Source organism: Bos taurus, chromosome 23 (genome assembly GCF_002263795.3).
Source record: "Bos taurus isolate L1 Dominette 01449 registration number 42190680 breed Hereford chromosome 23, ARS-UCD2.0, whole genome shotgun sequence".
NCBI lineage: Eukaryota > Metazoa > Chordata > Mammalia > Artiodactyla > Bovidae > Bos > Bos taurus.
The window spans coordinates 3,682,999-3,707,267 of record NC_037350.1 but is presented as its reverse complement, the minus strand read 5'-3'; the positions used below and the strand labels follow the sequence as shown (position 1 = coordinate 3,707,267).

Below are 24,269 nucleotides of genomic sequence, written 5' to 3'. Positions count from 1 at the left end.
AGCAGCTGTAAGAGCGGTTAGACACCATCTTTACATCACTTCATCCTTCACTGTATCACTTTAATGTGATATGCAGGTAACATTCTGCTATCAAAGTCCGCAATTCCTAGCAAAAAGAATGACATAGTCCCATTTATTTACTGCTTGTGGAAAATATCTTTCCATGTATGCAGAGTGTACCCCAAATGTCTCATGCATCATATTTTGCCTCTCATTTAATAACAGCAGAATACATTTTCAAAAGCCTTCTTAAATATTTTAAGAGATTTTTCTTTTCCTGATCACAAGAATAATTTGTGGTCTAAATCTGCAAAGTACAGAAAACTACATAGAAGAAAATTAAAGGCTGAAGTTAATACTATTGTTATTTCAGTGAATTTTCTTTCAGAAGTTAAAACTTAGAAAGTGCTGGGATAATACGGTATAAACGGTCTCATTCTTTTTCATTTATGGTGAACCTTTCCCATGTCAAAAGTGTGATTTTTAAAATACCATAATTGTATCCCAGCATCCTTGGATATTTTCACTTAGGTTCTCTGCATTTGTCTGATGTTACACAAACAATGCAGTAATGGATATGCTTGTAAATAAATGTAAATAAATTTCCGTTGGCATCTCTAAGTAGTCCCTTAGAGTTGATTCCTAGAAGGTGACTTCTAAATCAAAGGGTATGAACACTTTCTATACTTTGTACCAGAGACACCCCATGCCTTCCAGTTATCATGAACAAATATAGCAGGAAGCAGTACCAGTCAACACAGTGCTGACTATAAATGGTAATTAACAACACCTCGGCAGAAAGAGTGAGAGAAAGAGATTGTGATTTTCAAGTCCGGTACTGCCAGAACCTCCAATTTTTCAAGTGTCAGTAGCTCAGTGGTGTCCGACTCTTTGTAACCCCATGGACTGCAGCCAGGTTCCCCTGTCCATGGAATTCTCCAGGTCAGAGTACTGGAGTGGGTTGCCATTTCCTTCTCCAGGGGATCTTCCCAGGGATTGAACCCAGGTCTCCTGCATTGCAGGCAGATTCTTTACCATCTGAGCCACCAGGGAAGCCCCTAATTTTTCAAGAGCACCTGGAAACCCAGTTTGGGGTCGGGGGATAGTAAGTGGAGGGGGGTGAGGGTGGAGGTAAGACACTAAACTGGAAGATAACTCATACTCTTAAGACACAAGGCAACACTCTGCAGACTCACAGGAGGGTGGAGAAGACATGCTTTTCACCCAAGGACTGATGCATCTCAGAGCCCGGGCATCATACAGAACACACACTAGGAGGATCCGGGAGACAGGAAAGCAGAACTGCTACGAGTCTTGGACCCCAGGAACACCACAGAGGCCAGTCCCCTGGTTTTCTTTTGCTCCCATACCCTGGACGGGATGCTGGAGAAACTGCCCCCCAGAAGTACCCAGAGGCCAGACAAGGCCCCCAGGAAAGCCTCTCTCTAGTCAAAGGTACAGGAAAGGGGAAGCGTTGCAAGACAGAAAGCGTCTAGACAATAAGCATTCTGCTCCAACCAAACACCAGAGAACAAAGCCCTGGGTTCCCTACCCTCCTGCCAACAAGGGCTGAACGGGGAGCCCAGAGGTCTACCCCCTGGGCCGGGCCCAGAACCCCTGCTGGGGTGACGTCAGCCCAGCAGGGGGCAGGTCCTCTCACTTCCCAGGCGAGCACAGGCCTCTGCCCCCGGGTCAGTGGGGAGCGCTGGGCAGTCCCATGGAGAGCCTGGACTTGCAGCCCTGGAGGCTCAGGCAGGCTCTCCTCCTCTCCTCAGGGGTGTCAGGTGAGGCCTGTCACAGTCAGGATCTGCACAGCACTCAGTGGGGAGGTGGCCCCTTGCCCACGGTGCCGGGGAGCTCCCAGCCCCACCAAGCAATGAGGGGTGCCCCCAGCTTAGGGGTCACGCAAGTTCCCTGGGGTCCATGGACTTCTCCTTCCTCCGGGCGGCACCCCCACCGTCTCAGCCAGAGTGGTGCTGGGGATTGCCCACCAAAGGAGAAGGCCGATCTGAGGCCCCAAGACACAGGGCACCAAGAACCGCAAGGAATCAAGACGGAACTGAAGATCACGAGCAGGGGCTGGTCCCCAGATGACCTCAGAAGCATCTGACAGACCTTAGAGCGGCTGTGATAGACACACTAGGAGCGATCTCACAGGCAGTGGAAATGAGGGGGAAATCAGAAGGCCTCGGCAACAAAAGGTAAAATCCGTAAAAGACACAGAATACACCGAGAAGAACCAAATGGAGATTTTAGAACTTAAAATATAACAACTACAGTAAAAGCTCAGAGGATGAGACCAAGGAACACAATAGAGGAAAGAGTCATCGAAATGGAAGACAGAATGGCAGAAGTTACCCAACCCGAATGACAGAGAATAGACTGGAGAAAACTAACAGAGCCCAGGGCCTGAGGAAGGAACCGTAATAAAAGATCTAAAATTCAAGTCACTGTGGAGAGGAGATGGGGGATACCTTGTGGCTGAAAGGTACGCAAGCATTCTTAAAGCAATAAAATTGTAGAAATGGAGGCCAGATTTTGGCTAGGATCGAGGGGGAGGCAGAGACAGGAGGGGCAAATGCAGCTGTAACGGGGTGGCATGAGGGTCTCCGTGATGGCCATGTCCTGCGTCCTGATGGAAACGTTCTGCATCCACTTCCTGCTTGTGACACTGGACCGTAATTTTGCAAGATGGTCTCCCATTGGGGAAACTGAAGAAACATTACAAGGGGGCTCTGCATTACATCTCACAACTGCACGTGAATCTACAATGATCTTAAAACAAGTTAATTAAAAAAACAAAAAAAACCTCTCTGTGGGTAACCTCTCACTGGCAAGTCCTGTGCGCGTCTTCTCTTTTCGATCTATGCTCCCAAGTTGTCCTGGATGTACTGATTCCTGTTCCCACAAGCAGAGTCTGGCCTTCCCCTCATCAACACAGGGCATATAATTACCCGCCAGTATAAGCTGATGCAAATAAGATAGTACCGAATGAGTCACTGTAATGGCTCCAATCTCACAAATAAAGAGTCAGCATTAGATAGGTAAAAAAGCCTTATTATTACTGAATTGTTATTTATCAAGATTTTTTTCTACCTATCATGTACCCACTTGTTTTCACCTTTGCCAGGTCATGAATGAGTAAATAAATACTGAAGCTATTTGAAAGTTAATTTCTCTTAGTCAACAAGTTTAGATAGAAAAAAAATTAGATAATCATTAAAATATGGGACCAAACCAGAAAATACATTTGCTCATTGGAACAAAAGCTATGACAAACCTAGTCAGTGTATTAAAAATCTGAGACATTACTTTGCTGACAAAGGTCCATATAGTCAAAGCTATGGTTTTTCCAGTGGTCATGTACAGATGTGACAGCTGGACCATAAAGAAGGCTGAGTGCTGAAGAATTGATGCTTTAGAATTGTGGTGCTGGAGAAGACTCTTCAGAGTTGTTGGTCTACAAGGAGATCAAACCAGTCAATCCTAAAGGAAATTGGTCCTGAATATTCATTGGAAGGACTGATGCTGAAGCTCCACTACTTTGGCCATTTGATGTGAAGAGCCGACTCGTTGGCAAAGACCCTGATGCTGGGAAAGATTGAAGGCAGGAGAAGGGGAGGACAGAGGATGAAATAGTTGGATGGCATCACCGACTGAATGGACATGAGTTTGAGCAAGCTCCAGGAGATAGAAGGACAGAGACGCCTGGTGTGCTACAGTCCACGGGGTCGCAGAGTCAGACATGATTTAGCGACCAAACAACAGCAATTATTTTTTTACATTTACCTTTAAATATTGACAGCATAAGGATATGAAAGGGAAGATATGGTTTAACAGACCTTTACTTAACAACCTCTAGAAATGCTGCCTGAACAAAATCTGAATCTAAACCAACATCTAACCGAAAAGGATGCAAAGTCAGGCTGCTCTGAGACTCCTCTGGCGTATGGGCAGCAGTCACACCATCACGTGAGAAGCTGAGACACGTGGCCCACGGGTGCCCTGCCAAGTGTCACACGTCTGACGGGATCACTGACAGGCCAAGCAGTTCCAGACAGAAATACACAGAACTTGAGTGCTCAGAGTGGGTGAGCTCCCCCACAAGGGCAATTACAGGAAGTTCGCCACAGCCACCTTCAAGGTGTAAACTTTCAAAGGTGCAAATGCGCTCTGGTTCCAACAAGGAACCAGGACCTGCTCCATCAACGTGAGGCATGAGAGAAACTGCAGCTTGCCCCCCGTCTCCTGCGGGGACGATCCTTCAGCTCCACCATCTCCCGCCTCCTCTCCCTCCTCTAGGGAGTGACGCTTCTTGCCTCTTCACTTGACCAGCCCCTGTATGCCAGCTACTGTACTGTGCTACTATACTGTGCTGGAGAAGGAAACAGCAACCCACTCCAGTACTCTCGCCTGGAGAATCCCATGGGCAGAGGTGCCTGGCAGGCTACAGTCCATGGGATGGCAAGAGTCAGACACGACTTAGTGACCAAACCACCACCACCACCACCACTATACTTTCCAAAGCACTGTACTGTAAGATCAAAAACGTTTTCTTATTGTGTGTTTTTTAGGTATTATTTATGTGAAAAGTATTATAAACCTATTACAATACTACACTGCCAATTGGGTATGTAGGCTAACTTTGTTGGATTTACGAACAAATTGGGACTGAAGAGAGCTCTTGGAATGGAACTCGTTTGCATGTGGGTTGTCGGTATGCAGGGGCTTACTGTACTTCTAAGATGACTCTGCACATTTATATACTCAAACAGAAGCCTTTCTCCTTTTTAAGTTTCCCATAACATCATGCGTTGTTTTCTGAAGCCACCCTGTGATCTGCACGTAGTGGTGTTGTTTAAGTGTTCTGCTCACTAATTCATCACTTTTGCTGCTGTGGGGACAAGCCAGAACAATGCGGACTCCAGAAGGAATCTTGATAAGACATCTGAAAAATGCTATCTGAATTCATCTGGTTCAATAATTGTTACGACATGACTTAGTTTCGACTGGAACTACTCATTAGCAATTGTAGATCAATGTGAAGAGGGAAAAAAAGTTTCATCAACTAACTCAGCAGCTTCAGATGTGGAAAAAGAAATCATCACGAGACAGGTGGAAGAGTCTGGATCACTGGCTTTGAAACGGCACATGATGAAACTCCTGGGCACAGCTCTACTGTGTGCGGTGCACTTGGCACATAACTGAGAAAAATAGTTCAGGCCTTTCCACCTGAGTGCCAGTGCTGCAAAATAAATAATTCTTCTACTAGTCCTTGAAAAAATAAAGTGATGCCCCAACCCTTTTGCTTGTGTTCAGGCTATTTTTAGTATTTATATGACGGTCCTAATAAAGAAAGTCAGACTGTTAGTGTTAATATTAGTTTAATACTAAGTCTCCCTTTCCTAAGGGGAAAAAAAAAAAGCATCCAATGTAAAACAGTGTGATGATACCCAAGTTGCCAAAATAGAAAGCTGAAACTCAAACACTGTTTCTTTAACCAAGGCAAATATTTGCTCTGCTAAAAGAAAACAAGACTTCAAGCAGAAATTTCCCTTCTGTCTTTTGAATTTTTTTAATTAGGTTAGAAAATATTTATTATCCAACAACAAAAGGGATAGCCGCAGGGTCTACATGCAGCAATTTACAGTCAAGCAAGGTATTTTATTTAGATCTGGGACTCTTTCAAATAAGTACTTAATGTGAGAATTCCTTAGCAGACCATAAGTGTGGCTTATTTTACTTGTTGAATAACATGGACAGAAAGCTCCCTACACCAAATTTTAATAAATTTGCTTACTGCCCTTGTAAGTAGCAAAAAAAAAAAAAAGACTTCAAATGATTTGTAGAGAATGTCAGCATCCTTAACTGCATTCTGGCAAACAGTCTAAAAGACATCATCTGTGGAGTCCAACCATCAACCCCAACTACACTAATTCCTAGTTGAACTAGTATTTTAGAAAGTTCCTACAAGTTGGTAAAAGACATTTTAATTGGTTAATCTCTAAATGTTCCTGAAAAACACTCTGTAAAACAGTAACGACCAACATTCTACTGAACACACTGTTCTAAGTGCTTGAACATTCAAGACTCCCTCCTTGTATCCTGACAGCAACTAAATCCAGTGGGTACCACCACTAATCTCATTTGCAGCTGAGCAAGCCAAGGCAGAGAGAGACTGACTGACTCACCAGAGGTTACCCGGCTGGTAACTGCGGGTCTGAGATTCGCACGACTGTGGTCTGACCCGAGTCCGCATCGCAGTCGCCCTGGCACGCCCCTGTGCCTGTGGACGGCCTCGGCTTAAGAACTCACATTATTCATGGGATTTCACCAGAATCGGTTCAAATACCACAACAGTCATTAAGCGGTGAGTTTTTACTTACTATTTAAGTATCTCTCCCATCTTTGACAAATTGTTTTTGGATTTCTCCAGAAAGTTTCACTTGAGCGGAAGCAGAGGTTTAAGAAAGACTTAAGTGGTAAGCAGACCTTAACCTTCAGGACACCCTCTTACTCCGAGAGGGTCTTGGTGCTTTCTTTCCATTAGCATTTCCTCCCATTCTCCTTCCCATTACTCATAGCCCAGCCCATATTTTCCTACCCCAACACCTGGAAGGTCTAAAGAAATCTCCCTTCCGTGGGGGAGGCTTCCCTCTAGTTCTTTAAAAGAAATTAACAGGTGTTATTTTTCTCCCAGGCAGATCCCTAATGACCCAGTGAGCTGTTTATTTTAATTGTACCCATACGCCTTTATACTGGGGGGGCTTATGACGGCCCAATAAAACAAGCCAGGCAATCAGAACTGCCAGAGAGTGCCTGGGATACCCAGACCCTGCGAGATACACACCTCAGCACCTTCTGATAACTGTACATTTATAAGCAGCTAGTGAAGTGAAGTGAACACAAACATCCCGGGTTTAAATAATCACAGTGAGCTGAACTCAGGCGGTAAAGTCTACATTTCTGAAGCAAAAGTGCATTTCCCCATTTCCAAGTGGCTCATTTAATTCAATGAGCAGAAAAAGAAAGCAACAAAGATACGTTGCATTGTGTGGGTTTAACATGCTGAAATACCTACAGTTTCTAACTCAGATAATGGCAGGCCTTGGTGAGGAGGCAGTTGTTTTGCTTTTATATAAAGATCATTATTACTACTTAAGAAGCTGCCTTATTCTACTCAGATTTTTCCTAAAACTTATGAATGGGCCCAACTAAAAAATCCTCTTCAGAATATTGATGATTGTAAATCTGTTGAGTCAGATTCAGGGGCTTATTAACCAGTCGCAACAAACGGACACCAAGCTCACTGCATTCACCCGTAATTGAGGCTGTTCTATTACTTCCAAAATAATAATAAACATCACTCAAATTTATGTAAGGCTCTTGGCACTATGTTCTCAAAACTCAATGACAGATCTTTTCAAAACTGCTATGTAATATAACAGAATTAACATGAAAAACCTAACCATGTAACATCAGAAGTATTTTGAGTATACTGGGTGGATACGAAGTACGTGCTAATGAGAAGGTATCTGGACACTCTTCCCACTTCTCTTTAGACCTCAGCCCTTTGCCACATTTCCCTGGCGTCTTCCACGTAGATGAATATAACCTGAGATGGTGACCTGACCATTCACAACGTCCCTAAAGCTGTGGAATTCCAAAGCGTAGCTTATAACAGTATCAAGGAGGCAGGCCTATATATAAACAATTTTAATGTCAAAAGACTAAAACATCTTATGAGAAATCTGCCTGGAAAACAGCCCCTTCAGTTATTTTCAGTCTAGCTGAACTTAGGTTATTTGGGGACACAGCATTAAATTTATAAATGTAAACTTTACCAAGTCATTTTCAAGGCCCATACCCTCACGCTGTCACTCATGGGTGGGATATGTTGGGGGAGGGACCCAGGAGGGAGTAGCTGTTAATAAAACAAGTTGTATGTGACTAAAGGTGTACAGAGAAAGATGGATACGGCCAGATCATGTCCATGGCTCAGACGGAGAAGAAACAAGAGTGGGAGATGATTTGTTTATACAACATAAAATAGCATTTACAAAACATGTGGCTCACATCCAAGTGCAATTTTTTTCTTTTTCCACCATTCCTTTTGTATTTCATGGATGTACTAACACTGCATAAACAGAAAACAAGCATTTTAGTATCAAACTGTATTCTGGTCCTAATTCCAAACATTTACAATTGAGCAAGGTTATAAAATAATTTCAATGACATGTTAAGCCTTTTCTAAACCTGGAAATCATGAGTTCAGAAGCCATTCTTTTAAATGCAAAAGTAAATCTGTCAAACCAGAAAGACAGGCATGGATGTCATCTTAAACTTGTCTGGAGTGAGAGATTTCTTGATCCTTTCAGCATGGATGCCCATGGCTCACAGCCCTTTCTGGAAATATCCTCATATTTCTACTTTGTAGCAATAATAGTGCCTACCTTCAGATTATGGAGGGAGGTTAGAAAAAAATGGATCACCATTTAAGACTTTTCCTTTCTACCTGATCTATAAAGAGGCACCAGAGTGGAGTAGAATGAGATCTGAACTAAGTCCTGATTACAACTCCACTACATACCAGAGGCAGGACCCCTCTGGTGGGAGGGAGGTCACCTCACCACACACCAGCTCTAAACAGTGCATCTCAGCCTTACTGGAAAGGTATTTCTCTTCTAATTTCTCTCTCTTTTTTTAACTGGCTTAAGTGCATTTTTAAGGCTGAGCGCCAAATTCGAATTGTGCTGCTGGAGAAGACTCTTGAGAGTCCCTTGGACAGCAAGGATATCAAACCAGTCAACCCTTAAGGAAATCAACCCTGAATATTCATTGGAAGTACTGATGCTGAAGCTCCAATACTTTGGCCACATGATGTGAAGAGCTGACTCACTGGAAAGAGACCCTGATGGCTGGGAAAAATTGAAAACAAAAGAAGAAGGGGGCAAAAGAGGGTGAGATGGTTGCATGGCATCACTGACTCAATAGACACGAATCTGAGAAAACTCATAGATAGTGAAGGACAGGGAAGCATGGCATGCTGCAGTCCATGGAGTCACAGAGAGCTGGACACGACTTAGCAAATGAACAACAACAAAAAAAGTGCATTTTATTGGAGGTATTTCACTGGACAGATGTGCAGGCATTTCCAAGGAATGCACATATACATATGGAATAAATACACATGAACAACCAGGAGATATTAACAGACCAATGGCACTGATATTAGCTACAATCTAGTGGCAGTGAGGTGCTTTATCCAAAAGCTCTCCCGCTCTCTCACGAGCAAGGCTTGAAGGATTTCAGACCACAGTGTGTGCATGGTCTTGCTTCCATGAGTTTTTCCTGCATTCTTTCTCAAAGTCTTGAAACTTTCAATAAGGAATGACTTTATCTGGTAAAAAACCCATTAATTGTTATTTTCCTACAGGATATATGTTTTGGATCTAGAAAACACAGACCAACTTGTGGAAAATATTTGCAAAAACCTTGAATAGAACTAGACTCCAGTTTAACGACCTTGGCACCCAGCAGAGCTTACAAACCAACAAGGCGCTCAGCCTGTCACCTGTGCTTTAGAGCAGCTCTTTGCCCCTTTCCTGTTTGCCCATTTATATTTCCCTCTATCCTTAAAAGAACCCAGTGAGATGAATGAGATCACTAAGCAATTCAAACTGACTCCTGACTTATGCCCTCTTGAACGCACATCATGCCTTGCCTAACCTGCTGGTTCTTTTCCTAGATTAGAAGGAGTAAGAATGATGAAGCAACCAGTTAAAAATGACTAGCCCTCTATCCCACGAGCCCCCTAAGCAATCCTGCCAGAGATCACAGCAAGATAACGTTTGAAGACAGAGCCAGCCACCTGCACTCAATGCAGATGGAGGCAGAAGCACCCTCCTGCCTCCATGATTCAGAGATTCGCCCCACTTTTTTCCTTTAAAAACCGTCCTGGCTGAGCAGAATCTTTGGAATTGGTCTCTGGACACGAGTCTCCCTTTCCCCCAGACAGCCCACTCTTACAGTTAAGCACCTTTCCTCTCTCCTGACATTTGCCTCTCGAATTACTGGCTTATGAGAGGCAAGCAGCCAAACCTTAGTTTGGTTACACCCTCATTACCGTCGTCCTTCACTGAACGAGCCAACCACGATCAGCTTCTCGAGAGAGCCCTATTCCCCAGAGGACAGAATATTTGTCTTGCTATTTAGAGAAGTCTTCAGTGCCAACTCGGAAAGGTCGGCAGAAATTCTGGTGAAAAAAATAATCCGACTCTTTTCAAATAGTTGAATAGCCTCGCAAGTAAACATGCTTATTTCCCTATGATAATGAGGCATACAAATTCCTCCCAAGTTTGAAAACAGAGCCATGCAAATGCATTCCTCAGGCACGAAGGTCTCCCTCGCAAAAAATACCTCAGGCGGGCCTTTTGCTAATACTGTATTCAGGCGGCCCTGGTGATTCTAGAGCACGGCACTCAAATGAGGGGCGAGCGGCCATGCTTTAGAACTAGACAAACTGCACTTTTACAGCAACCTGAGAGAACCGATTTTGGATGCTCCTGCACAATCTGCTTGGTTAGTGTGTCTTGCTTTTGGCCTGGATGAGTAAGGCTGAGTCACCCACCTTCCTGAGCCCCACTCTGCAGTACACAGCAAAACCGCACTAACCCCATCAGAGAAAGCCTGCAACAAAGGGCTGATGACTTAATGTAAATATCCAGAGATCTCAATACAAGTTAATCCAAACATGTCTCACAAGCTTCTGGATCCAAGACCCCCCTGGTTGCCCAGAGTCTTCTGACCCAGCTGTGGCTAAGGGGTGGGGCCTATGAAACTCTCTGGAACCAGAGGCTCTGTGTGAGTTGCAGACAGGTCAGAAACGATCATTTTTTCCCCTTTCAGTCATCTCCAGAAAGAAAAAAAACAAACACGACATCACCAATACAGCAGTTTCCTTTTCAGAAAGAACTCAGCCTTTCTTTGCCATGTATGTCAAGGAATGTTAATAGTGACTTACATGATAACTCAAAAATATAAGAAGAATAATAATAATTACGCACACACAGATTTGACCTAGCCAGGACCTGAAATCAACATGAACAGCCTGCACATGTGGAGACAAAAGGCCTTCTGTGCGGGGAGCGGGGGAGCGGGGCTGCTCCTTCCACTGGCCGACGGGGGGACCAGGCCGGAGACCAGAGGGCAGACGGCTGCCCGCGATGCACAGCCGGGCCCCACCCGGCGCGCACACACCTGCACGAGCCCGCTGACCCTCTCGGCCCCTCCTGTGGCTCTGAAAGAGTGAGCAGTGGGTGGGAAGGCCCCTGGGAGGAGAGGTTCCGGGAGGTGCATGCCCACCTACCTGCTGGGCCCGCAGGAGCGCCGCGTCGATGGCCTCTACCCGCTGTGCCACGGCGTCGCTCACCAGGCGGAAGCGGTCGTTGTCCTCGGCCACCGTCCGCTCCAGGCCTTCCCTCGCCCTCCAGGGCACCAGCTCCAGCAGGGCGGTGCTCACCTCATTCAGCGAGTCCAGCAGGGCTTTGTGGCTCTTGGCTTCCTTCTTCAGCTCCTGGGGACGCAAGCCGAGAGACACAGGCCTGGGGGACACGCCACAGCTAAATGAGCTTCCCCTTCAACTGCCCTCGGGGCCAGAGCCCTTCACAGACAACAGGCCGCATGGGCCCCCTTGGCCGCAGTTACGTTCTGTATACCACAGGTATTTCACACAAGGGAAACCATTCCCTAAGAAGCTCAAAAGGACAACCCCCTTGTCAATATGGCACAATTTCAACTTTGAAACGTAACATCAATGTTTAAAAATTGGGAACCCAAACCCAGCAAGTTAATATGGATTATTCTTTGCTGGCTGGCAACCTCAAAGTAATCGGGAACCAGAACAGATAACTGACGAGAACCTCCTGTGCAGCTCAGCGAGCTCCACTCAGTGCTCTGCGGTGACCTGAAAGGGAAGGAAATCCAAAAAACGGCAGATACATGCATGCGTACGGCTGCCTCGCTGTGTTATACAACAGAAATGAACACAACACTGCGAAGCAACCATACTCTAATAAAAATTAATATCAAAAAATAATCAGGTACCAGAAAACAAAAGAGGAAAGTCTGGACCAGAATCAAGTGACCCTCAAAAGGAGGACACACTGGCTTTAAATCATCCCTGTTGAATCATCACAGGCTCAGTGAACCTAGCCTCCCTAACTCCCTGAACCCACGTGTGGTCATACTTCAGGGATGATGAAAACGGAGGCTGGCCACTTGAGAAGAAAGACACTCAGCGTGGGAGAATACCAATTTTTGCAACATGATTAGGAAAGTCACCTCATGCCATGCACTGACCTTATAAACATGATTATCCTGACCAAATTATGTGTCTCTCTGAAACACTGATCATTGCCTTTTTTTTCCTGTTTTTATGCATAATAGTAAACTCCCACCATAAGGTTCGAGGGACAAACGACAAGACGCTGTTTTTTTGTCTGGGCTCCTAAAAGTTCACACAGCTGGTCCGTTGCCAGTTTCTGTTGGGTCCACGCCCACAAAGGCGCCCTTGAACACATTAGCAGTGACATGTGATAAACATCAGTTCACCCCTGAGTGACTAGGCCTCCCTTGAGAGATAACAAGCAGACACAAAGAATATATGTTGGAGCGTACTTTTTGCCTTGCGTGTGCTTGGCTGGCAGCCTCTCCCTTCAGAACCTGCGTTTCGTACGAGAGCAGCTCGACTTCCACCTTGTCCAGCCAGGCGCACAGCTCCTCGTGGGTGGACTGCAGCCGCCGTGCAAGCTGCAGTGCCTGCTCCAGGGTCTTCGCAACGTCCGTGCTCAGCTTAGTGATGTCCTGGTATCTCGCTTTAATGGCTTCCAGCTTATCTTGAATGATTAAAACCTCATCACCTAGAATTTCAAAGGCATGTTATATCTCATGAAAGGGGAAGCAGAGTTCTTCAGAGGTGATGCTACGCTGATGAGATTTTGGGGGGTGGGGGAGAGGAGACACTTTTCTTAAAAAGCTCTGACCCAAGAAAAGTCCTTTCCTAGGTTTGAATCTTTCTGGGGATTTCTGGCTGATGTCAACAACTCTGCAAATGCAAATACAAAAAACTGCCAAGGACCACAGCACCTTCTGTCTTGTGAAAGCACCACCTTGCGTCTATCTGTATGGTCTTTCCGTGTTTAAGGTTAAAAACCACCTGGGTCCAAATACTGAGTTTGTGACTCATTACCTTGTACAAGGTACCTGACCTCTCTGTGCCCCTGAGTACTTATTGTAAGAACAGAGCCTACTTCATAAGGTTGTGATAAAAATTCAATTAGTTTATATTTGCAAAGTATTTAGAATGGTGCCTGTCACAGGCATACACATGTTTATGTACAGCCTGGGTGGTGGTCGTTTAGTCACTAAGTCACGTCCGGTTCTTGGACTCTTGCAACCCCATGGACTGTAGCCCTCCAGGGTCCTCTGTCCATGGGATTCTCCAGGCAAGAATACTGGAGTGGGTTGCCATTTCCTCCTCCAATGTATAATCCGTGTGTGTGTTAAAAATAATAAACTCATCTGTACTGTTCCGACAGATCTTCACCTGACTCTATTTAATTTTCAGACACACAGAAAAATTGCATCCTGGGCTTCAGGTTCCAAGTGTAAGACTGTAGCTATGATACCAAATTCCTCCCGTGCATAATGAACAGTACCTGCCCCCACAACACGCATGCTGAGCTGAATACAGATACAGTGAGATGTTCTTAAAGCCAAAGGGATTACTAAAAACAAGTCGCATTTATTTTCTTGGTGAGTTCAAGTGCAGAGAAAGGAAGCTTGGGCACAATCACACTGCTGCTGCTGCTAAGTCGCTTCAGTCGTGTCCAGCTCTGTGCGACCCCATAGAGGGCAGCCCACCAGGCTTCCCTGTCCCTGGGATTCTCCAGGCAAGAACACTGGAGTGGATTGCCATTTCCTTCTCCAATGCATCAAAGTGAAAAGTGAAAGTGAAGTCGCTCAGTCGTGTCTGACTCTTCACGACCCCATGGACTGCAGCGTACCAGGCTCCTCCGTCCATGGGATTTTCCAGGCAAGAGTACTAGAGTGGGGTGCCATCTATGTGTCACCAAATAGCACCTCTTTTAAAATTTTACAAACCTGTCCACAACCGCTCTGCCTCTACAACAACTGCCTTCCACAAGTGGAAAGCTAATTTCATTCTGCCATGCAATTCTCTGACCAGTGCTCAGTATTATGAGTAATACACAAAACTTTCATTAAGAACTCAGTGAGATCATGAGAAAAAAGTGAAATCATAGTCCAAAATCCCCTTGATCGGCCTTCAAAGTGTTCTCCAGAACGAAGTCTTGGACTGGCCCCAAAATTCTAAAGTGCTTTGTGTTCTCCCTCCCCCATCTCTAAAATATTCTGAAAGCAATGCACAGTGTTCATGGAATGATGATTTGAAAGGTATCTCACCTGTTGTTCGTTTAAGTAGTTCCAGGCCATTCAGCAGAGCCTGGTCTACATTTTGTTTTCTAAGCTGGATGTCCTCTTGAAGAACCTAAAATACAGGTACCATCTTGTTATCAGCTAATCTTAAGAGAATGTCAACTAGGTTTCATTTTTTTGAGTAAACACCTCCCATTTTCAAATATTCCTCACTGTTCTCACATTTACTTCTCCTTGTTTCAGCACTGTGCCCATGTCTCAGTTCAACTATCGAAATTCTCTCCCCTACTCAGAAAATGAGCTACGTGGAGAGACTGGAGTATTGGTTAATTGTGGGCCTTTGTATACAATGATGAAATAATAAAATGAAAAATGAGCAATCTATTACTGGATAAACTGAATCTCTTCTTACATTAGATGTGATTTAATTGAATCTAACACTCTATATTTAAAATGGATAAACAACAAGGACCTACTGTATAGCACAGGGAACGATACTCAATATTGTATAATAATCTAGATGGGAAAAGAATCTGAAAAAGTATATATATACATATATATATAACTGAATTGGTTTACTGTACACGTAAAACTAACACCACACTGTAAATCAACTAAACTTCAATTTAAAAAAAGGTCATTGTATACAAAGGCAATGTCTTTTTTGAGTACAGGAATTAACCTAAATCATAGCGAACGTAAAATAATACAGAAATAAAGAGAACTGAGAAAATAAGGTCAACTGAAATGAAAAAGTAAAATAAATCAAAATACCCGCAACTCAGCCTGCTGTGTCCACAGCCCCTCGGGGCTGGAGTCCTGGACCGAGAGCCGCCTCAGCTTGTCATGCACTTCACTCAGCCAGTTCATCAGCTCCACTTCATCTTCCCCAAAAATCTTAGCATTACACAGAGCCTGCTGCAGGAGCTCAGACCTGCTGTGGCTTTTCTCTTGAATCTCAATGTACCACACTTGGGAGGAGTCTAGTTTACTCTGCACCATATCTTTATCCTCCCTGGAGCTCAAAACCTTTAAAGACTGGCCAATGCTAACAGTCTGGTGTAAATGCTTATTGTGATGCAGGATGTCATCTTCTAACGCCTAAACGAGGTTTAAAAAAGGGAAACAGAAAGAATGGACAAATAAAAATGACAACATAAATTGAACAAAAAGATGACACATGAAATGGGTATAAGGTTGAACTGAGGCGTCACCCAATAGCGCGTAACTCAAATGCGTGTCATAAAACCTCAAAGCAAAGGGACAACTGGATCCCACGGGCGTGTGATGGGAACCTTACTTTGTGCTGCTCAATCTGCTCCTCTAGCTTGGACGCCTGGGTTCCAACAGGCTCGCAGTTCGCCAGCCTCTTCTCTGTGGTCGACAGCCACTCGTTCAGCGGCTCTAAGGTTTCGTGAAACTGCTGTGCTACCACGGAGATACCTTCCAGCTGACGGTTCCTGAAAACGTGCCAACAGGAAGGTCATTCGGGGATGAGGAATGTGGGAAGCTGTCAACAGAAAGCTTCACTCATGCTCCTGCGTTCCGCTCCCAACACTTTTTGTAGAAAACATCTAAGGTTAAAATTAAAACCTCTCACACTGAGAGGACAGTTTAAAATAGTTCTTATATTCCCTGTGCTTCCCCTGCCAGGGTTCAATCCCTGGTTGGGGAACTAAGATCCCTCAAGCCACTCAGCACGGTGGAAAAAATAAAACAAATATCTATAAATCTTTTTTTAAAAAAATAATAGTTCTATTAAATTCTCCTTTAATTTTTAAAACTGAACAAAGACCAACCTCAAGAACCTGAATCTTATGAAAATCTTAAGTAACTCATCGTAATTCTTACAATAGTTATAATCTTAGTAATGGTATAATAACAATAGCAGCAATAATAATGATAATAATAGGCAATATTTACTGAACATGTATTCTATGATTTACAAATTAGTTAAATTCAGCCAGAGCACCAGTTACTGAGACTGCATTAGTCAAATGGTCAAAATTAGATGCAAGTTTTGAAAAATAAAGCATCCCTTGCACTGGAATTACTAGTAATTCCTCTCCTCCTTTAAAAAATATAGTGTCAGGTACATTTCCCCGAAGCAACATTTATTATTTTATGAACTAAAAATATCAGGAAAGAGAAGAACTATTTCTCTGACTTCTACAAAACAGAGCTTGAAATGCTTTTAGAAGACTCATCGTTTCCTCCATTGAAAGGGGGCCGTGTGAGTTAAAACCTGCTCGAGCGGTCCTTGGTTTCCACTGAGGGCAAGTGATTGTGCCGGTCTGTGTACGGAGAACCTGATTCAGTATCTAATTCTGCGAATCCTTTCTGCTGGGACCAAGAGCTGCTGTCTTGACCTGTCATCGTGTTTAATGCTTAGGAAATGACCTGATTTGAGACATGGATGTTCTTTAGGGACAAAGGGAATTATGAAAAACTGGCACATGCTGCTGAATGTATTGAGTTGGCCAAAAGGTTTGCTAGGGTTTTTCCGTAAGATTCCACTGGAAAACCCAAATGAACTTTTTGGCCAACCTAACAATTTTTGTATCTTTATATCACAAACCACGTATGTATATATTTTTAAAACTTTCAGTTGAAACACATTTCACCTTTAAAAAAAATGAATAAATTACTATATTATTTTTACCTTCTGGATGATCACTATCTATGACTCTTCTTTCTAAATTCTATTAAATAGTATCTAATCACCTAGAATGAATGGAAATAACTTTTGAGACTAGGTTTAATTGGCTGTGATTTAAACTGTAAGGGGATTTATTAATCGGTGTGTGAATCACAATATGACCACAATCCCTCCACTTAATACTACTGTGAGGATGGCTTGGGAAAAGGACAGTCCTGGAAGAAAAGCAGAGATCTTGGCTTTCATTCATTTAAAAAAACTACTGAGCATCTCTCCCATGGTAGTAATAGTAATTCTACGGCATTACACAGAAGGAATAATCTACTGATACACGTTAAAGGGAATGTGGAACTCCCAGCCTCCGTGGGAGCCCCTTACTCACTTGTCCTAGAACATCGTTTCCTTCTACTCTGTAATTCAAGATTAGACAAACCCTTCTCTGCATTATCCTATGAAGAGTTCCAACAAAGGCAGGAATGAGTGGAGACGCTCATTCTGTTCAGCGGGTCATCTGTTTCCAACCCAACCAGTAGGCACTCCAGTGTCACAATGACTGGACGTGGGTCAGTGGAGCGTCAACGGAGAGAATGAAGGAGGAACTATACTCAATATCCCACGACAAATGGTAAACCAAAATGGGGAAGAAAATTTTTAAAAGAATGTATATATGCATTCTTATATGAAGTGAAGTTGCTCAGTCATGTCCGACTCTTTGCCATCCCACGGACTGCAGCTTACCAGGCTCCTCCGTCCATGGAATTTTCAAGGCAAGAGTACTAGAGTGGGTTGCCATTTCCTTCTCCAGGGGATCTTCCTGACACAGGGATGGAACCCAGGTCTCCCAAATTGCAGGCAGACGCTTTACTGTCTGAGCCACCAGGGAAGCCCACATTCTTATACATATGTATATATATATACACATACACACACATATGTGTGCAACTGAGTCACTTTGCTATACAGCAGAAATGAAAACATCATCATATCATCATAAATCATGTATACTTTAATAAAACAAAAAAAAAGAAATGTAGTGAAGCCCAGCGGAGCCACACTCCAGCTCCTCACCTTGGTAAACGTCACAGCACCCTCCACCAGCCTCACTTCCCAGACACCTCCCACTCCACTTTAAACCAGAACGTGGGACATCCCTGCTGCAGCCGCTCAGCCTTCGCACTTTCAGTGCTTCCACTGCAGTGGGTGTGGCTTTGATCCCTGGTTTGGGAACTAAGATCCCACATGTCGCAGGGTGTGGCCAAAAATAAAATAAAATTAAGTAACTGAGGGCACCATTTAAAAAATATTATTAGACAGTCAAAACTTAATTAGAAACAAAAATAGAAAAAAACAGAGGTTGCCTGTCACCTCCCCACCCCAGGCGGGGTTCTTCCGATTCTCCACTGCCATGGCACCCTGTGTGCAGGTTTCACTCTGAACCATCACATTCGTCCCTGCTCTTCAATGGCCACCAAACCCTGCTACGGTATTCCCTGAAGGTAGTAGGGATGATCTGACCAGTGCAGCCCCGGAATGCCTGGCCTTGCCTGATGCGTGGCAGGCAGGCAATAACTATGTTACAAATGAATGAAAAAAGGACCCTGCGAGCGATACACTGTTCTTAGAGAGTTGTAATAGGGACCTTCCTGGTGGTCCAGCAGATAAGAATCCACCCTGATCCCTGGTCGGGGAACTAAGATCCCAGACGCTGCAGAGCAACTAAGCCTGCACACTGCGACTACCTACGAGGTCCACGTGACGCAACGAGAGAGTCAGTGCACCGCAACAAAAGATCCTGTGTGCTGAAACTACGACAGGTCGCAGCCAGACAAATAAACAGATAAAAACAAAAACACACACACAAGAGTTGCGAAAGATCTGGGGACTACAAGACATCCCCGTCAGAGGAATGAGACGAGAAGCGCCAGCACCCCTGCCCTCTATGTTCACATACGTGACAAACACAGGAAGAGAACAGTCTGGAAACAAAGTGGGACCAAAATAGAGAAGTCAGTACAAAAGCCACTGCCGCTCTCCTCAAACCCTGGCAACATTTACGTTACCTCGTTTCGGCCTTACTAAGCAGCGCCTCCCATCGGCTATCCAGCAGACTCAGCTGTTTCAAAATCTTCACTTTATCCGGAGGTTCTGCCGTGGCGGCGATTTTCTCTCCTTCCCGTTTGATCACCTCCACAGTAGATTTGCGGTCATCCAGCAATCTTTGGAGAAGCTTAGGATAAAATAGTAAATAAGAAAACAATAAATAAATGGAAAGGAAACAAAGGAATAACTGTATAAACATATGCAAAACATATGCTTTGTAGCATACTTTTGACATGTGACAAAAATCATGTTGGATGGGTTCACATACAAAAGGATTTGAGAAGTAGAGCTTTTTCAAAAACCTCATCCTATTTAATGATTCATTACTACTGTGTTAGACACTGTGGTAGAGGCTTTTCGCAGTAAGTAAAATGAATATTGGTAAGGCCACTAAACTATTCATTCTCAACTTTTTAATACAAGATAATGGGGTAGAAGGATCCTTCTACTCAGGAAAACATCACTGCACTGGAAGCGCAAAACCCTCATTACTATAGCGAAATGGGAACGCCCTAACACTCAACCATGAGCTGTCCCACTGAGACAGAAAGTTCATTACAAATCATCACAATTTTCAAAACCTTTTCCCACATTAAACAATCTACCACAGGAGGGAAGCTGAGACTCAGAACACTTCACAGGTCAATGAGGCTGAAACCGGAGGCTCCTGGCTGCTTTTGGGAGGTAGGATAGCTCCTAAAATTCTTTATGAGGATAAAAACGAGCCTTTAACTAGCATTTCCACAACGACCAGAGAGTGGAACATTTCAGAAACCTTCAAAGTTGGCGAAAGAAGACTAACATTTAGGACTGAGCAGCAGAAAAAAAAGTCAATCCAATTCTTCATTTCAAGAAGCCTGGAAGGGAGTGTTTGACATAGGGAGCCAAAAATCAGGATTCCCTTCCTCCACTTAAACAAAACAAGCATTTCAGTAATAAGTGCCAGCCCCAGGCCCCACGTGCAGAGTGGTGAGCAAGGCACACGGAACGCTGAACACCACTGCTGCCTGAACCTGACCCTGACTGATCCTGGAGGACCAAAGCCACGGACAGGCACCCAGGGGCAACACGCCACGGGAGGGTATCCCGTCACCCAGGGGCAACACGCCGCGGGAGGGTATCCCGTCACCCAGGGGCAACACGCCGCGGGAGGGTATCCCATCACTGCCACTTCGCCACCAAGCCCGCTCTGCTCCGTGTTACGCAGCAGCCTGGATGGGAGGGGGGTTTGGCGGAAAACAGGTGCATGTGTGTGTATGGCTGAGTTCCTTTGCTGTCTACCTGAGACTATTACTACGTTGTTAATCAGCTATACTCCAATATAAAACAAGAAGCTTAACAGCAATTTAAGAGAGACCACCACATAGGAGGGGAGAGGAACAGGGTCCAAATGAAGGGGAAGAGACGTCCTCTTTTAACACAGGTCAGAGATCATAAAATCAAAGTAGGACAGGTGGTTTAGGCAGTAAAAGGAACAATTAAGTGGATTACTTTCAGTAAACTTTAACGAATAGCTTCTAGCAATTAAGAGCAAAGTCAACAGACAGGTTTTGTTGGCTAAGCCTTGTTCATTAACTCTGGGTAAATACTAAAGGTTTAAATTAAATCATGAATGGTAATAGTCATATTATTTTATTTAACACCATAGTATATATTTTATATTTATTACATTATAGAAATTACATATTATATTACGTATTATATGTATCAATTTTTTTCAAAAACCAAACAAATGCAATGTGTTTCCTCTTATGTTTCTTTATTCCTTACCTCTAAATCTATTTCTAATTAGTTAATTTCTCAAGATACTAAAGTCTTCAAAGAATTTTCAGAGAGAGTAGTACTGGATGCCAAAACCCAACCAAGCCTCTGAATCCATTCCTTTTTTTAAGCGTGTTGTCTTTTTAAAGGTAAACCTTATCAACACACTGTATGCCAGGAGCCCCCCAATGCCATGAGTCATTTCAAGCCGTGGATGACACGAATCAATACTGGACGGGTCATTAATGCTTCCCAATGACCACAGAAGTTGTATGTGTGGCCCTAAGGAGTCAGCATCCCTCTAAGGAGTGTCTTTCCAACTGGGTCCTGTATGTGCAGTGTCAAAAGACACAAGAGCCCAGTTTTGAACACAGGGATCAACTCTCTGCCTCGTCAGTACAGGCTGAATCATAATAAACTGCCCATACTGACCTCATACAAAGACAACTGCATATGCACCAAACCAGTATATCAAAGAACCGTGATATCTCTGTTCGAAGTCACCTTTTCGCTGAGTGAGGTCGTCCTTGACTGCACTATTTTTTTTTAAAAATTGTACACGTCCCGTCTCCACTTAGCACTTACTGTCCCCAGCTCTACCCGCTCTCTTCCCAGTTCTTAGCTCCCACCCGGCTTTATTTATCAGCAGCCAAGGTTAACACTAATTGCTTACTTTTGTTACTGTCTCTCTCTCTCCCTGTTCTTCCCTTCCCATTAACACTTAAACTTGATGAGGGACTTTTATGTTTTTAATTTGACGGTATAGCTCCAGCACCTGCAAGGATGACTCACCTGTGGCAGATGATGGACGAATATTTGTTGAATGACCAACAAAACAAGGTCTAGAACATCGATTACTGGTTAATGAAAACATTCTATTAATACAGACAGAGTCACAAGGTAAACGTTTACTCTCGTTATTAAGGTGTAACGGGAAACAGGAAGCGCGCACTGCTAACTCACCTTCTGCTCCTGTATCTGGGCCTTCACCACCTTGAACTCGGCGGACGGGGCTTTCTGATTGGCCACGAGCTCCTCGGTGTCGCCCATCCAGCTGAGCAGGGACTCCAGGGCATCCTGGAAGCGCCCGCAGTGCAGCAGGGCCTCCTGCAGCTGGGCTGCCCGCTGGGCCACCTGCACAGCCGGGGCCTCAGTTACCACCGTGCTTGTGAGGAACCACACACGCCCACCAGCCCGCCCTGTCCAAGCTCGTCTGCCCACTGATCACAGATTTTCTCTTCCTTCTCACTTAAAACTTACTCAAGGCACTGCTCGTGGGCAGGATACAGACAGAAAGGAGACAAGCTCATCAGCAAGTCAGCCCAGCAGATAAGGTTACCCTCTCAACCCAAATGCCAAAGAGGAGGACTCTCGGATTTTGGATGTATCCAATACACCAATGATTAGCAAAGAAGGGTTCAAATATTTTAAGGTTACTGAAAGAAACAGTGCCTTTTTCATTTTTACCATTATCCATGGGGTTCCATTATTTCCTACGTTGAAAATCAAGGATAGTAATTTTTTTAAAGACTAAGATTAAAAAAAAAAAAAACTATTATTTAATAGAGAGAATCAGAATTATATTCAGCCACACAAAATAACTATGAAGTATCCAATTAAATCCTGCCAGCTCCAAGCTCTATATAGGCCTTTCTTAACAAGACAGGGCCTTTGTCCTCCAGTAAATGGAGTCTCTGTGTCCCACACAGAGATACCCTATCGCCCCCTCAAAGGTCTTTTCTTTTTGGACTGAACAAGTACTTGGCAAGACAGTTTAAGTACCATGGAATATATTTATACCTGACACTGCATCCCCGTTTGTGTGAGGAGCACTACAGTATGAATCAGACTCTAAAGAAGGATAAATGCTGTCTTGAGATCTGGCCACCAAGGAAGATTTCAGAGCAGGAAAAACTCCAAAAACAATTCCCTCCAGCACCAGACGAGCCCTGCCATCCCAAAACCCTTTTCTGATCATTTCTGTCACATAAAGAGCTGCTGTTGTGTTTCAGCATCATCTCCTTAAGCTATCAGAGTTACTTTCCAGTGTTTTCTATCACGCTCATTTGGGAAAAGAGGGGATCTTCATTTCATCAAATGACATTTGGACTCAGCCATCTATAGGGCGGACAGACACACGGCTGCACTGTGTGACCTGCTACACAGTGCGGAATGAGTTGCTGATGAATGAAAATTAGGTTTCACATACAAAGTGAGATTTCCAAGTTCTCTGGAAAATAAGTAGACCATTTGGCAGCAGGGAGCCCAGGCCCCTGGGTGGCACTAACCTGAGGCGCCAAGCAGCCCCCATGCCCTCGGAGGTATGTGCACGGTCCCAGCCCAGGGCAGAGGACCTGGCCACCGTCCAGACAGGGCCCGCCTCACCCGGCTCGCTGCCTGCGTCTGTGCCCCCAGCCCTGGGGACACCTGGGATGGGCCATGGGTTACAGGGCAGCCAAGGAGCAGGCAGGGCAGGGAGGCTGGGCTACGGGACACAGGACTGGGGGTCCTAGAAAACGCTGGCGAACAATCTACAGGAAGGACAAGGGAGGGAGCGCCACACCACCTTCTTGTTGAGGGTCTTCCAGCGCGCGCCGGCGTCGTCCAGGTCGTGCTCCAGGGCCTCGGTGCTGGCGCCCTTGGCGGCACTCTGGATGAGGCCCTGCCCCAGCCAGTTCACATCCTGATGCTTCACCTGCAGGGGTTCAATCTCTTCTTTTTGGAACACCTACGTTTGAAAAGAACAGTAATTCTCTGAATTAGCGTACCTAACAGTCACCAAATACAAACATCTGTTCCATCAGCCAATATGGATTATTACAGATAAAGATAATCCTGGTTGCCTAAGTCATGTGTTGTTGCCTAGTCTGCCTTACAAATACTAGTAAAAAACTAAACATAAATTCATAATATTATCATGACCACTCAGAAATACTCAGGAATGATATTCTAGCTGCATTTCATCAGATTACCTATAAAACGAAAACAAGAGTGGACATGTCTTCTGTATCGCTTCATTATCACAGCACTAGGAATCTCCTATCACTCCAATTTAACTAGTAAAAAAAGGTTTAGAGTGGCATTATTTCATTCTTTTTTCTAAATGTCATTTGCAGCAACATGAATGCAACTACCGATTATTATACTAACAAAGTCAGAGAATGACAAATACTGTATGATATCACTCATACACAGAATCTAAAATATGACACAAATGAGCTTATTTACAGAGGAGAAACAGACTCACAGATACAGAGAACGGACTCATGGTTGCCAAGGTGAGAAGGGCGGA

The 24,269-nt window shown here is 44.3% G+C and overlaps 1 protein-coding gene across 29 annotated transcripts in view; it reads right to left on the bottom strand.

Moving 5' to 3' along the window:
• DST (dystonin) overlaps positions 1-24,269 on the bottom strand; it is a 514,523-nt gene that overhangs the window by 60,524 nt on the left and 429,730 nt on the right. For 24 of the 29 annotated variants that reach the window (XM_024983983.2, XM_024983991.2, XM_024983988.2 and 21 more), the window contains 8 exons: positions 23,544-23,705; positions 21,941-22,111; positions 19,177-19,343; positions 15,758-15,917; positions 15,232-15,558; positions 14,485-14,569; positions 12,679-12,920; positions 11,369-11,575 (listed from right to left, as the gene is read on the bottom strand). In XM_024983983.2, the coding sequence (XP_024839751.1) occupies positions 11,369-11,575; positions 12,679-12,920; positions 14,485-14,569; positions 15,232-15,558; positions 15,758-15,917; positions 19,177-19,343; positions 21,941-22,111; positions 23,544-23,705 (1,521 nt within the window). The remainder of the gene's footprint in view (positions 1-11,368; positions 11,576-12,678; positions 12,921-14,484; positions 14,570-15,231; positions 15,559-15,757; positions 15,918-19,176; positions 19,344-21,940; positions 22,112-23,543; positions 23,706-24,269) is intronic. The other 5 variants (XM_024983994.2, XM_024983996.2, XM_059880509.1 and 2 more) reach the window with 1 other exon arrangement.